Source organism: Henckelia pumila, chromosome 3 (genome assembly GCF_033568475.1).
Source record: "Henckelia pumila isolate YLH828 chromosome 3, ASM3356847v2, whole genome shotgun sequence".
In the NCBI taxonomy this organism is placed as follows: Eukaryota; Viridiplantae; Streptophyta; class Magnoliopsida; order Lamiales; family Gesneriaceae; genus Henckelia; species Henckelia pumila.
Window position 1 is genome coordinate 37,272,140 of NC_133122.1, and position 12,095 is coordinate 37,284,234.

Genomic DNA, 12,095 nt, shown 5'->3' on the forward strand with positions numbered 1-12,095 from the left:
TTATACACGTATTGATAAAGTTCTTGAATAATATCCATTTCAAAGTAACTTAGTGATAGAAAAAAAATGTAGACATTTTGGATTTATGCAAGTTTGGTAAGTTCACCATCCAGGCAAAATGCTTTCTAGCGTGAAATAAGACAGAAGTTTGTTGTAAAAGATAAGCTCTCCGTTCATACTTTGTACTTTTCTTCTATCAATTGACTCGCTTTGTTCCCTGTTTATTGATAAGGACAACTGAGCAAGCATTGCTGTTAGTTTATAAATAGGTAGCATAAGCTCTGGATGCGTTTAGGACGAAATGGATGCAAATACCCCCTCGAGCAGTATTCTTCTGCTTTTCATTTTGCTGACTGTTATATGTCAATCTTCCGCTTCGAGAAATGAAACAAACCACAATGTTGCACTTTTTATAAATGCCACAGAAGCATCAGCAAGGGAGATACCAAAGACAATGTTTGGTATATTTTTCGAGGTTAGATTAATCATCCATGGACAAAATATAATCGACGTTGTTATTATGCTCCCTTAATCGCGGGATGTTGGCTGTGCCTCTTAAATTTGCGAATGAGATGCATTCTTTAAGTTTGTGTTATTTTATAAGACATTTGCCCAGAAAAAAAATTATTTAGCCATGCTGCTTCTGCTTATAGTGTATTGAGCCTGCATCATGCTACTCTTTGATATTCCAGGAGATTACTAATGGTGGAGCTGGAGGACTTTGGGCCGAACTTGTCTGCAACAGAGGTCAGCAAGAATTTCCTTGTGTTCTTCACGCATTACTTTATATGTGACAATAACTCTTTAAACTACTTTTACTTTCTTTTCTAGTTTTCGACTATTGGCTCTGATGATTTGAAGAAATAGTCATGGTGTATTAAAAAGGGATTCTTTTAGATGGTAGACTGTTAATGGGACGTAATTTAACTGCAGGATTTGAAGCTGGTGGTTCCAACACTCCTTCAAATATTGATCCTTGGTCTGTTATTGGGGATGACTCATATGTAATAGTATCAACTGAACGTTCATCGTGCTTTGATCGAAACAAAATTGCACTACGAATGGATGTGCTATGTGACCATGATGGCCCCGAAACGTGTCCAGATGGAGGAGTTGGCATTTTCAATCCTGGCTTCTGGGGAATGGTAAGAGTTTATTACTAATGGTCTAAATGATCCTCGTCTTTCGCTGATTGTTTGCCAACTGTGTCGTGATCTCTATTGCAGAATATTGAACTAGGGAAGACTTATAAGTTGGTTCTTTATGTTCGTGCATCACAGTCAGTTAACATTACTGCATCATTGGTTGGGTCAATTGAACCGAAGACACTGGCTACTGCTAACATTAAGTGAGAATTGATGGCTCACCACTTATAGCCTCTCAATGTATAGTTTTCAATTTATGAAAGCCTCATTTGGACAAACTTGTGTGTCATATATGGTCTTGCAGAGCTTCTGATGTTTCAAATTGGACAAAGGTGGAGGTGTCGATGAAAGCAAAAGGGACAGATGCACGCTCGAGGCTTCAACTGACCACAACCGGTAAAGGTGTCATATGGTTTGATCAAGTATCACTGATGCCTGTAGATACACATAAGGTAAATGTATTTCGCGATAAATTTCTATTCGTAGTTGATTGAATAGTTTTACTTGAATTATGAACACTCTCTTGAGCATAATACTGCCAATTATCATTCCATCTCTTTTGTTTCTGTGCTTTTCAAAGTTAAGAATTCAGTGAAACTATTTAATATGTTCTTATATGCTCTCAAAACGACTAAACAAATATAATTTTCTGTTCTGTCTCTGGAAACAGGGGCATGGATTTCGCAAGGATCTTTTTAAGATGCTGAAAGATTTAAACCCTGGATTTTTAAGGTTTCCAGGTATTGCTATAATGCCTTCACTACATGCATTATATTATATTTCCAAGTATTTTGTGCTGATGTGTGTGACTACCGCGATAACGTTAACGTAGATCTAACGTGCTTGATATCCATATGTTAGGTGGTTGCTTTGTTGAAGGTGATTGGTTACGAAATGCATACCGCTGGAAAGAAACTATCGGGCCGTGGGAGGAGAGACCTGGTCATTTTGGTGATGTCTGGAAATACTGGACCGATGAGGGGCTCGGTCACCTTGAATATCTACAGGTGTATATCAGCAATTTTCCTCACATTTGATAAGCACGTATCCTAATTTCCTCTTTTCACCACTTTTCTGCAGCTTGCTGAGGACTTGGACGCATTACCTATATGGGTGTTCAACAACGGTAGTTTTCGTGCTACATTTAAATCTCCCTTGGAACATGCTCTATTGATTTTTGACTCACCTTTTCTCTTCTTGTCATGTCTGATGATTCAGGAATTAGTCACAATGACCATGTTGATCCTTCTGCCCTCCTACCTTTCATACATGTATGGCATTTCGGTTTGCTTTAGATATATATGTTACTTTTTATTGCATTAGCCTACAAAAAGTTTCGCGTAAAATGCAGGAGATTCTGGATGGGATTGAGTTTGCGAAGGGAAGTCCTAAGTCAAAATGGGGTTCTGTTCGAGCATCACTGGGACACCCCGAACCCTTTGATCTGAGATATGTTGCAGTGGGGAATGAGGATTGTGAGAGGCAAGATTACAAAGGTAGGAATTATTTTGTAGATGATGCTTGCGTTATTTAATCTAAGTTTTAGTAAAGCAATATTTTTACATAATTTCTCTTATTTTCTGATGATATATAGGTAGCTACCTCAAGTTCTATGACGCTATTAGTCGTGCATATCCGGACATCAAAATAATATCCAACTGTGATTACTCTTCTGAAGTATTGGATCTCCCAGCTCATTATTATGACTATCACGTGAGATTTAAGAACATAAACTCTCTTTTCAAGCACTTGAGACATACTTCGGTTTTCGGCAAACAAAATAATCATGTATTTTATGCTACCAGCTTTACGATCATGCAAACGTTGTGTTTGAACAAGCTAGAAAATTTGATAAAGCGCCACGAGGAGGTCCAAAGGTTCTAAACACATTCCTATAAGAATTGTCAATAGGTTTAGTAAATAATGAATCTTTAACTTGCATTGTAAATGGTGCAGGCTTTTGTGAGTGAATATGCTGTGAACGGAGATGAAGTTGGCAAGGGTAGTCTCTTAGCAGCTCTGGCTGAAGCCGGATTTGTTATCGGGCTTGAAAGGAACTGGTATTTTCACGCTTTTCAAACTTTTATTTGCTAAAAAAAGTAAAAATAGATGATTATACCCTGGTCGGTTTTCGGGTTTTTAACTTGTCCACATGCTAGTAGACCTAAAAAACCTCATGATCTATTGTTAAACTCTTGCAAGTCTAATGACATATGGCGTAATCTTTCCGACCCCTCAATAGTCTTTTTCTTACGAGCTGGTTGATATTATGCTTCTGATACATTTATATGTGTGTGTGCGCTTGATATTGATGAATGCTTGACATTCGCTCCTACGTACAATGCAGTGATGTAGTCGAAATGGCATGCTACGCACCAATGCTAGTATTGGAGAATCCAGATGACACAAAGTAAGTTTGTTTTGTTCCCCTAATTTCTTGGTTTGTCGACAACTTCTTTATAATATTCTTTACTTGTGATCTGTTTCTGAGCCGAAAACATTTCGCTTTTGCATGCGTTTAGGTGGAAAACTGATGCCATCGTCTTCAACTCATCCAAGGTGTACGGAACTCCTAGTTATTGGATGCAACATTTCTTCAAGGAATCAAACGGCGGCGCAACTCTTCTTAATGCAACGCTTCAAGCTGGCGTGGAGAGTTTTCTCGTTGCTTCCGCGATTATGTGGACGAATACAGAGGACAACAAGAAGTACTTAAGAGTGAAGGTATGTATGTTCATTTCCTTTTTCCACCATTACTAGTAGTACACCATGCATGTGGCATGGGTTTAAGTTGATTGTATATATATCAAATTGAGAAACTAGTATATAATTTAATGTTGAATACTAATACAAGGGGGCGCTTTAATACTGTAGGTGGTTAATTATGGGAGAAAAAGGGTGACTCTTCAAATATCTATAGATGGATTGGAGCTGAACTCGATACAGTCACAAGGATGGATCAAGACCGAATTAACATCTGCAGATGATATGGATGAGAATTCTTTCGAACATCCCAATAAGGTACTCTAACACCCCTATCATAGTCGAAGAAGTTACGTGGTTCTTTTGTGCTTAAAATTTCTGACTCGCCCCTGCACATACAAATGCTAATATCTAGTTCTATGTTTTGTCTTTGTGCAGATTGTGCCTGTGAAAAGTTTGCTAGAAGATGCTGCGGAGGAGATGGATATCATGCTTTCTCCGCGATCTTTAACATCCATCGATTTGCCAATATACCCAAACAGTCGGATTGTAGGATTTGATTCTGTTCTGTGATCCTCGTACTGATGATATTACATGCTGTTGTTCTATGTTTATGTCTATAATAAACACTGCGATTCAAATGTGATGGTGTGTTAATAGATTTCATATATACTGAGATCCCTAATTATTTTGAGATCAATATAGGAAAATATATGAGAATTCAGTTTTGAAAGAGCTATTTTCAATTAATCTAGTTTTAGTTTTTGTTAGTTTGATACTTTGATTAAAAAAAATGAAATGTATTGTATTGTATTGTGTACAAGGATGCGCATAAGTTTTGATATAATTCAGTTTAACATAAATAAATTTTTTAGGATTTTTTCAATATAAATATTTTATAAAACCTATCGTCAAAAAATTGAAAGCATCCATCTTATCGCAAAAATTACTTATGATGTGAATGTAGTGATTTTTTAATATCATTTAATTTATTTCTCATATATATACTTCATGATGTGAATGTAGTGATTTTTGAAATGTTATTTTATTTCGTATAATAATACAATTAAGATTATTTGTATTCTTAAAAATAATAGTTTGAACTTATAATAGAGGGGGGATCGATAAAATTTACAATTCAAAATGGAGTTGTATGAAAAAGAAAAAAGGAATTATTCGAGAAAACCATAAGCCTACAATATACACAACACGCAGTGTAATTACACAATTTAAAATATTATAGGCTGATTATCGAGACGAATATCTGATATATTTCTATACAGGGAAAAGGAAAGCAAAGCGGAAACAAGATAGTTACCAGAGCAGCAGCAACCTAGAATTTCATCACTGCTATTATCATCGAGTAGGGTATTTCTATGTCCACATGATATCTTAAGCATTCATTTCCCAAATTGTGACGGACCCACGTGATCCAACGATGTTACGAAAGAGAGATCATATCTAGGCCAAGGGCAGAATAAAACAAGCCAACCTATAATAAGATTTATTTGTTATGTGCTGTTACAAAAGTGAACGAATCAGTCAGTCAGTGTACCTTCCAACACATGCATCATCATATGATACTGATACAGATCGGCTTGTATCTATTTTTGTGGTTGTTCTTTGTAGCTGCTGGCAGAGAATGCTGTGATTTTATTGTCTTTTAACTCTTAACATTCTGATACAACTCCTGCTGCAAGCATCAGAGGGAATCAAACACAAGTATCTCCTACAAGAATGTGAAAATTTGGTCAGCACTTGAATCAGTAGTTTTATTCAAGGTGGTGTCGCTGGTCGAATTACATAATTTTTTGATAATTCAAAAAACCAACATCATTGATCATCAATCTAAATTGCATATCCGAGTATTCTAAGATCTCTCTATAACTGAATCTGGACTGAGGTAAGGTGAAATATAAAATCTACCTTTGCTCCTGGAGAAAGACTAATCCGAGCATCTCGTTCGAAGTGTAATTCTGAACTATTTCGTGTGAACCTCCATATTGTCGATATAAAAAATAGGTACATGAGCAATCTTGGGCCAATCTTCACCTTGACTGTTACTGCAGCGCTCATTTAACTTCGGAGAATCTCTGATCATCAAAGATTCAAGCGTTGATGGCAGTCTCCCATCAGGCAAACATGATAGCTCCGGGCAGTAGCTTATTTCCATATGCATTAGAGATTTCAAATTCGAGAGACTAGGAAGACAGTTGATTTTCGGACAAGACTCAATAGTGAGATTCATGAGACAGGGAAAGTCTCCTATTCTTATTTCTGTCGTCCATATTTCCAATTCGGGCATGGAATCGAGTGTCAGCTTGTCGAGCGCTGGAAACGAGGGTTGATGCTGATTAATACCTTTTCCCCCACAAAAGAGTTTGTTGACATCTTTCACCTCATCCATTCCAATGATATTGAGGAATTTTAGAGATGGCAATTGTCCAAGAAACGGAAGGCTGGTGCAGTATCTACACTTGTGGAGGGTAATACTAACCATTTCACTAAAAGATGGATTGCCTATCCAACTAGGAAGTTTTCCTCCGCTGTAATAGAGTATTTTTAGCTCCTGGATACCCAACGGTGGCTCGAGACGTGTTAGTATTTCCTCTTCATCTCGATTAATCTCATCTTGTAAATCACTCCACTGCAATTCAATCTTTTTGAGGTCTTGTTTGCTGCAAAGAGAAGCATCTGCAGCCTGCTCAGGGGTTTTAATGTTTTCAAGTTTCAAAATCCGAAGTGATCCACTCAATTTATTCATTTGCTTCAACTCATTTATGGTATAGCCATCTTCTTCGCCAACGAAAAATGCCCTTAAAGTGCGTAACTTGGACAACTTTCCGAGACCTTCCGGCATTGATTGCAACTGGCGAGGGATGTCTAGAATCAAATGACGCAGGTTAATCAACTGTTTCACGCGTTTAGGCAGACGAATGAGGCCTAAACAATTATCAAGTTCTAAAGTCTGCAAATTGCTGAGATTGCATATCGACTCGGGCAACCATCTAATAGGTGTCTCAGACATATCAAGATATCGCAACTCCTTTGAACATTCAATAGAACTTGGCAATTCCACCACATCAGTATGACTTATACTTAAGATCCTCAATGACTTTAGCTCCCGAAACAGATCAAAAGGTAAGTGTGTTGCTTTAAAACCGTAGCAACCATGAATTATGAGAGTCTGTAGACGATTCAAATTTTTTATGATCTGAAAATTGATTTGGCCAATATCCTTAAAGGACAAGGACAAATGTTGAAGTTTGAAGTCCTCGATGTAATTACCATCCAATTCTTTTGAAAACTGAGGTCGTATGAGATGATCTTGAAGGAATGCATCCATCTCTTCACCAACCTTGTATTTTATCCTATCACCATGAGGATCATACCCCGTGGGAACAATGTATCTGCCCTTCAACAATATATCAAAGCACTGAATGCAAGCTTCCTCGATGAATGCATCGTTTCCTGCTGTTGTCCACCCTTGGGCTATCCATAGCGAAACTAGAATGTCCTTAGTGAATTCGAATGTGGTTGGAAATAATGAACAATATCTAATGCAGTCCTTCGTGTATCTGTTATTAAACAATATGTCCATCGATATGTCTAAACTTTTCGCCAGTTTAATTTCCCCCTTTTGCTCTTCCTCAACTTTCATGGAAACACCTTCGCTATAGGTTCTTGGAAGATCTTCCATGCCCTCTTTTGGTGTGGTGAGAGTAAAATCTGTCACAAAAGATGGTACTAAAAAAATTTAAATCGAGCCCATCGTTCATAATTGAAAAAATTAAACTTTAACAGAATGATCTAACACGTGATCTTTCGATTTAAACAATAATCTCCAAGCTTTATTCTGCAACTATAATATATTCAACAGACAACAAATGCCACAAAGCCATATTCAGTTTCAGGAAAGGGAAAGAATCATAAATATTTCTTGCTATAGTTCTGATCATGTTGAACTAGCACTGCATTTTGAAAAGATGGTAAGCCATTGATATTTTTCTTTCGAACATTTTGACATGTAAGATCAATATATAGAACGATTTCATTTGATCTCTAACTGATAATTTGTTATGTTGTGTTACCTGAAGAATGTCTGGGTTCTCAGCCATGAAGTAGTCCTTCCAGATACTAGAAATGCCACACGTTTCAGCATCACCATTTTCATTTCGCTTGCATACCATAACGAGACCTCTGTCAATTAGATCTTTCAAATACTCATCAGCCACCTCTTCGAGACTCTTAGAACCAAGTTGGTCCACCAGTCCCTCATCAATCCAAAGCCTCACGAGTCGAGCGACTGCCAGCTCATAATCTTCCACCAAGAAGATTATCATGTAACGAAAGCATGCTCTCAGGTGAAGTGGCAAGTACTTATAGCCCAAGGACAAAATCTCCTTCAGTTCTTCCGTTGAAGTCACCATTGAGTTCGTAGAACTTGCTATAAGCTGCCAGTCATCTTTATTCCTACTAACTTTGGAGAGGAGACCACCAATCACAACAATTGCTAGGGGAAGTCCTCCACAATTCCCTGAAATATGTTTTGCATCATACTTAAGCTCTTGTGGGCATTTTTCTTCGCCAAACACCTTCATACAAAAAAGAGTCCAGCTATAGTTGGGCGTAAGAAGCCTCATGCGATGAGTCCTGCACAACTGGTCTTCAAAATCCATCTCCGTTAGCCTAGTCGTCAAAATGATTCGGCTCCTTGTGTAGTCATCAGGAAATGATGTTTTGATATCATCCCAGAGCTGGATATCCCACACATCATCCAACACAATGAGGTACCTCATACCCTTCAAACTTCTGTGTAGAATACCTGTTAATTGTTCAATGCTCTTGTCATCCAGTACTTCATCTTCCTTGGGTCTTATGGAATCTAGAATGCCCCTGATCACTGTTTGCACATTATTTGTTCGAGATACAGACGGTGATGCCCAAACATGAATTTTGAACTTGTAATCAGTAGCTGCCGGCTCAAACAAAATTCTCGCGAGAGTAGTCTTGCCGATCCCAGCCATCCCGACAATGTTCAAGACTTGGAGTCGATCATGAGTTGAATCAGTCAGCCAATTCTTAATTTGTGAAAACTGTTCATAGAATCCAACTATAGAACTTTCGTGAGTCGATGCCTCAACAACCAAAGGAGGCTTTGGCGCCTTGTTCGTTTCTCCAGTGGATTCATCGGTCGGTGGATTAAGCCATCCCTTCATTTTGAAGGCGCCTCGTAAAATCTAATACAACGAGTATATTATCTTTCTCAATCCTATATTATCTGTACAAATGTTTTTTCAATTTAATTGTTACAAACATAATAATTCATTTCAATTGTTGTTTTTTTTTTATAAAAAAAAACATAATATATTACCTTTACTGGCACCATATTCAGAGACGTTTGAGGAGAAGCAGCCAGATCTAGAGAAAGGCTATGACCCCTGTGGTTCGTAGACTTTCTTGAATCATGTAATCCAGAATGAATAATCAGGGAATTCGATTTGTTTGCTTCTACTGCCAGTCCTTGCAAGGATTTTGCCTTTTTTATAAGTTTCACAAGATTTACAGTATCAGAAAAATTCAATAATCTTTGAAGACAGGTGGTAGCATTATTAGTGGCAAGCAATGAAGATCTCAAATTAAGCATCATGGAAACCGCAAAAGCAGAAATGAATCCCCCCCTTGACGAGCAGAGGACTCCAGAATAAGATTCTTCATTAGAGTCAGTCGCTTTAATAAACTTAGCATTTTCATGGGAAAAAATTTCGTCCCAGATGACCAGAAGGTCTTCCAGATAAAATTCGCGTCCAAATAGCACTCGTAGCCAGCGGAGAGCAAAATATTGGGGTTCAACCCCTAATTCAATAAGATGGCTATGAAGAGATGAATCGACAACGGAAAGTAAATGATATAGCGAACCAGAAGCTTCAATCACCGGTGGAATTCCGGTATTGGCACGGCTAAAAGTTAAAGGAGAGAAAAACTCAGCCATGGCAACGACACCTCCAGCACCATTCATTAAGGCATCAAACATAGAATAAGCGTCGTGTTCCATAAATTTATCTGATATTACGATTCCAAGGTCACCTTCTGCTCCATAGGCATCGGTTAATAACACAATGGTTTGTATCTCTGGATCACGTTCACTGGGACTACCAGATTTTCCAGAATTCTTTTCGAACCCGTTCCAATTTTCGGAGGATTCAGAGAATTTCTTAAAATCAAACTTATAAGTCAAGTCATTTTCATGAAATGAAAAGCTATCAAATTTATCAGCAAAGTGATCTTCATGAGCTTTTCTCACTTCCGAGAGGCGTTCGACATCAACATGAAGAACATACAAAAGTGGAGCCAATAGTTCGTGCATCCCTGTAGAAACAAAATGGAGAAAATTGTTAGAGATGAAAAATAGTTAAACTTTAGAACTTTAAGAAGACAACCTATAGAGAATTGAGAGCTTTTGAGAAAAAGTTGATCAATTTGATTGGGATCAAACCGGAACAAAAAAACATGCAAATAATTCTACCTTGTCTGTAACCATACTCTGGATGTCTAAGGCACCAAAGCAACAGCATTCGCCTCAACATGCCTTGGCATTCACTACTCTGGAAATAGCTGCCTCTTTCTGGATACAACCGTGCCAAATCCTGATCAATCATTCTCTCCAATTCCGCATTCTTGAAAAAGCGACCCCACATGCTGTCTGCAGTACCAATAACATAGCTTAAATGCTTAACATACAGCAATTTGAGTTTCTGACAAAGAAAATAGGCCTCTCAGCAATCACTCTATGAGGTTCTTGACAAGAGAACTGGTAAATCGGGTAAGAAACTCTGTATCAAATTACACACACATGATATATCAGAAGCTGGTATATGTCAAAAGATTGAGTAGCAATAAGTCAATAACAGACATCGGCAGGGATTTGTGAAAGGGGGTAGTCAAAAATCTATAGTTTTTCTTGAAATAAAATGAAATCAGACCTGGGTTTTGCGAAAGGGGATTGTCCATGACAAGATCGGGAGAATTGCTTCCATCTTTTGGGACATGGGTATCAACCAGAAGTTGTCTCCTTAAAGCAGCGTACCTAAATAATAAATCAAATCTGAGAATTCGTTTTATAAACTGTCCACTTTTTAATGTGTACAGAAAAACATACACGAATGAAACAAAAAGCAGAAACAAGCTGGAAAGCAACGCAGAACCTTAAACTTGCCAAAACTACATCGGGTCAAATACAAGAAAACAAACAAAAGAATCACCTTCTACGAGAATTGGCCGTAACCCGGCGAAGGTCATCGATGGATGAAGAAGGAGAAGATGGTAAAATCCCCAAATCTACGCGCCATTGGACCCCTCGGAGGTCTACAAACCGACGTGAACCTCCGGAACCCGACACCGTTTCCGGTATCTCCACCGGGACCTGTGTCATGTGTAGTTTCTCTTCTCTCCTTTTTCTAGTTCTTTCTTTCTTTTTTCTTCTTTTTCACCACAACTTAGCTGAATCTCTCAAGTACCCACGTAAACAAAACCAATCAAAATCATTATCATTTCCACATACCCCAAAATACTAGAAACTGAAGAGAATCTTGCGTCCGAAAGGTAAGAAAAATCAATCAATTCGCTCGGAAGCCGAGAATTTATTCAAAAATTTGAAGAATCTTCAAAGACCCAGTTGTAGGGGGCACGGATCGACCAACACAGCACATGGTTCTTTGCACCAAACGGCGCCGTTTCCTTATTTTTCTTTTTCTTTTTTTTTTTTTCAATTCGTTTTTGGCCTTTCGTTTCAACGCCAAGTTTCCTTCTTTTTCTTTTTTTTCTTTTTTTTTTCAATTTGTTTTGCACAACTGTGGGTTAAATTTATTTAATTTGAAGCAATATTAATTTAAATAATGCCTATAAAATTAAATATTATTATTAATATAATATTATTTTTAACAATTTCTTCATATCATATTTTCGAATTCAATGAGTACCGTGAAGTTTTTTTGTCAATGAATAAAATTTAAACAATATATTTTTAACATGATAATTGATAATGTTTGAATTAAAATTTATAATATTTTCATCATGAAAATATAACATAAAATAAAATTTAGCACTACATTTAAATATAAGTATTTGCACACTTTAAAATAAGTTATTATGTATTTTTTTGTATGTAGGGTGGAATGACCCCGAGAATCCACTAGATCATGCTGGATCACAGATATTGATTCCTGTTCGATTTAGTGGCGTGGCGCA

At 37.4% G+C, this 12,095-nt stretch overlaps 3 protein-coding genes across 4 annotated transcripts; 1 reads left to right on the forward strand and 2 right to left on the reverse strand.

Annotated features, from left to right (window-relative positions):
- The first annotated feature begins 301 nt into the window (after window positions 1-301).
- Window positions 302-4,521, forward strand: LOC140892661 (alpha-L-arabinofuranosidase 1-like). Its single transcript, XM_073301611.1, has 17 exons — window positions 302-475; window positions 693-747; window positions 934-1,145; window positions 1,227-1,348; window positions 1,450-1,597; window positions 1,816-1,885; window positions 2,007-2,152; window positions 2,226-2,271; window positions 2,364-2,416; window positions 2,497-2,641; window positions 2,740-2,858; window positions 2,951-3,022; window positions 3,102-3,205; window positions 3,493-3,555; window positions 3,668-3,869; window positions 4,020-4,166; window positions 4,287-4,521. Exons 1-17 carry the CDS (start codon window positions 302-304, stop codon window positions 4,419-4,421), a joined length of 2,013 nt encoding a protein of 670 aa, XP_073157712.1. The 3' UTR covers window positions 4,422-4,521.
- A 1,308-nt stretch (window positions 4,522-5,829) lies between these two features.
- LOC140888482 (putative disease resistance protein At3g14460) lies at window positions 5,830-7,449 on the reverse strand. Its single transcript, XM_073296172.1, has one exon. The coding sequence runs from the start codon at window positions 7,447-7,449 to the stop codon at window positions 5,830-5,832; it is 1,620 nt and encodes a 539-aa protein (XP_073152273.1).
- On the reverse strand, window positions 7,363-11,451 carry LOC140892660 (uncharacterized). 2 transcript variants are annotated; one of them, XM_073301609.1, is made up of 6 exons: window positions 11,111-11,451; window positions 10,832-10,935; window positions 10,375-10,551; window positions 9,223-10,217; window positions 7,940-9,088; window positions 7,363-7,577 (listed from the first exon to the last, which is right to left on the reverse strand). In XM_073301609.1, the coding sequence occupies exons 1-6, from the start codon at window positions 11,278-11,280 to the stop codon at window positions 7,506-7,508; spliced, it is 2,667 nt and encodes an 888-aa protein (XP_073157710.1). In that variant the 5' UTR covers window positions 11,281-11,451; the 3' UTR covers window positions 7,363-7,505. The 2 variants fall into 2 exon arrangements, with proteins under 2 accessions (XP_073157710.1, XP_073157711.1); XM_073301610.1 differs by having other exon boundaries at window positions 7,488-7,595.
- Between the last annotated feature and the right edge of the window lie 644 nt (window positions 11,452-12,095).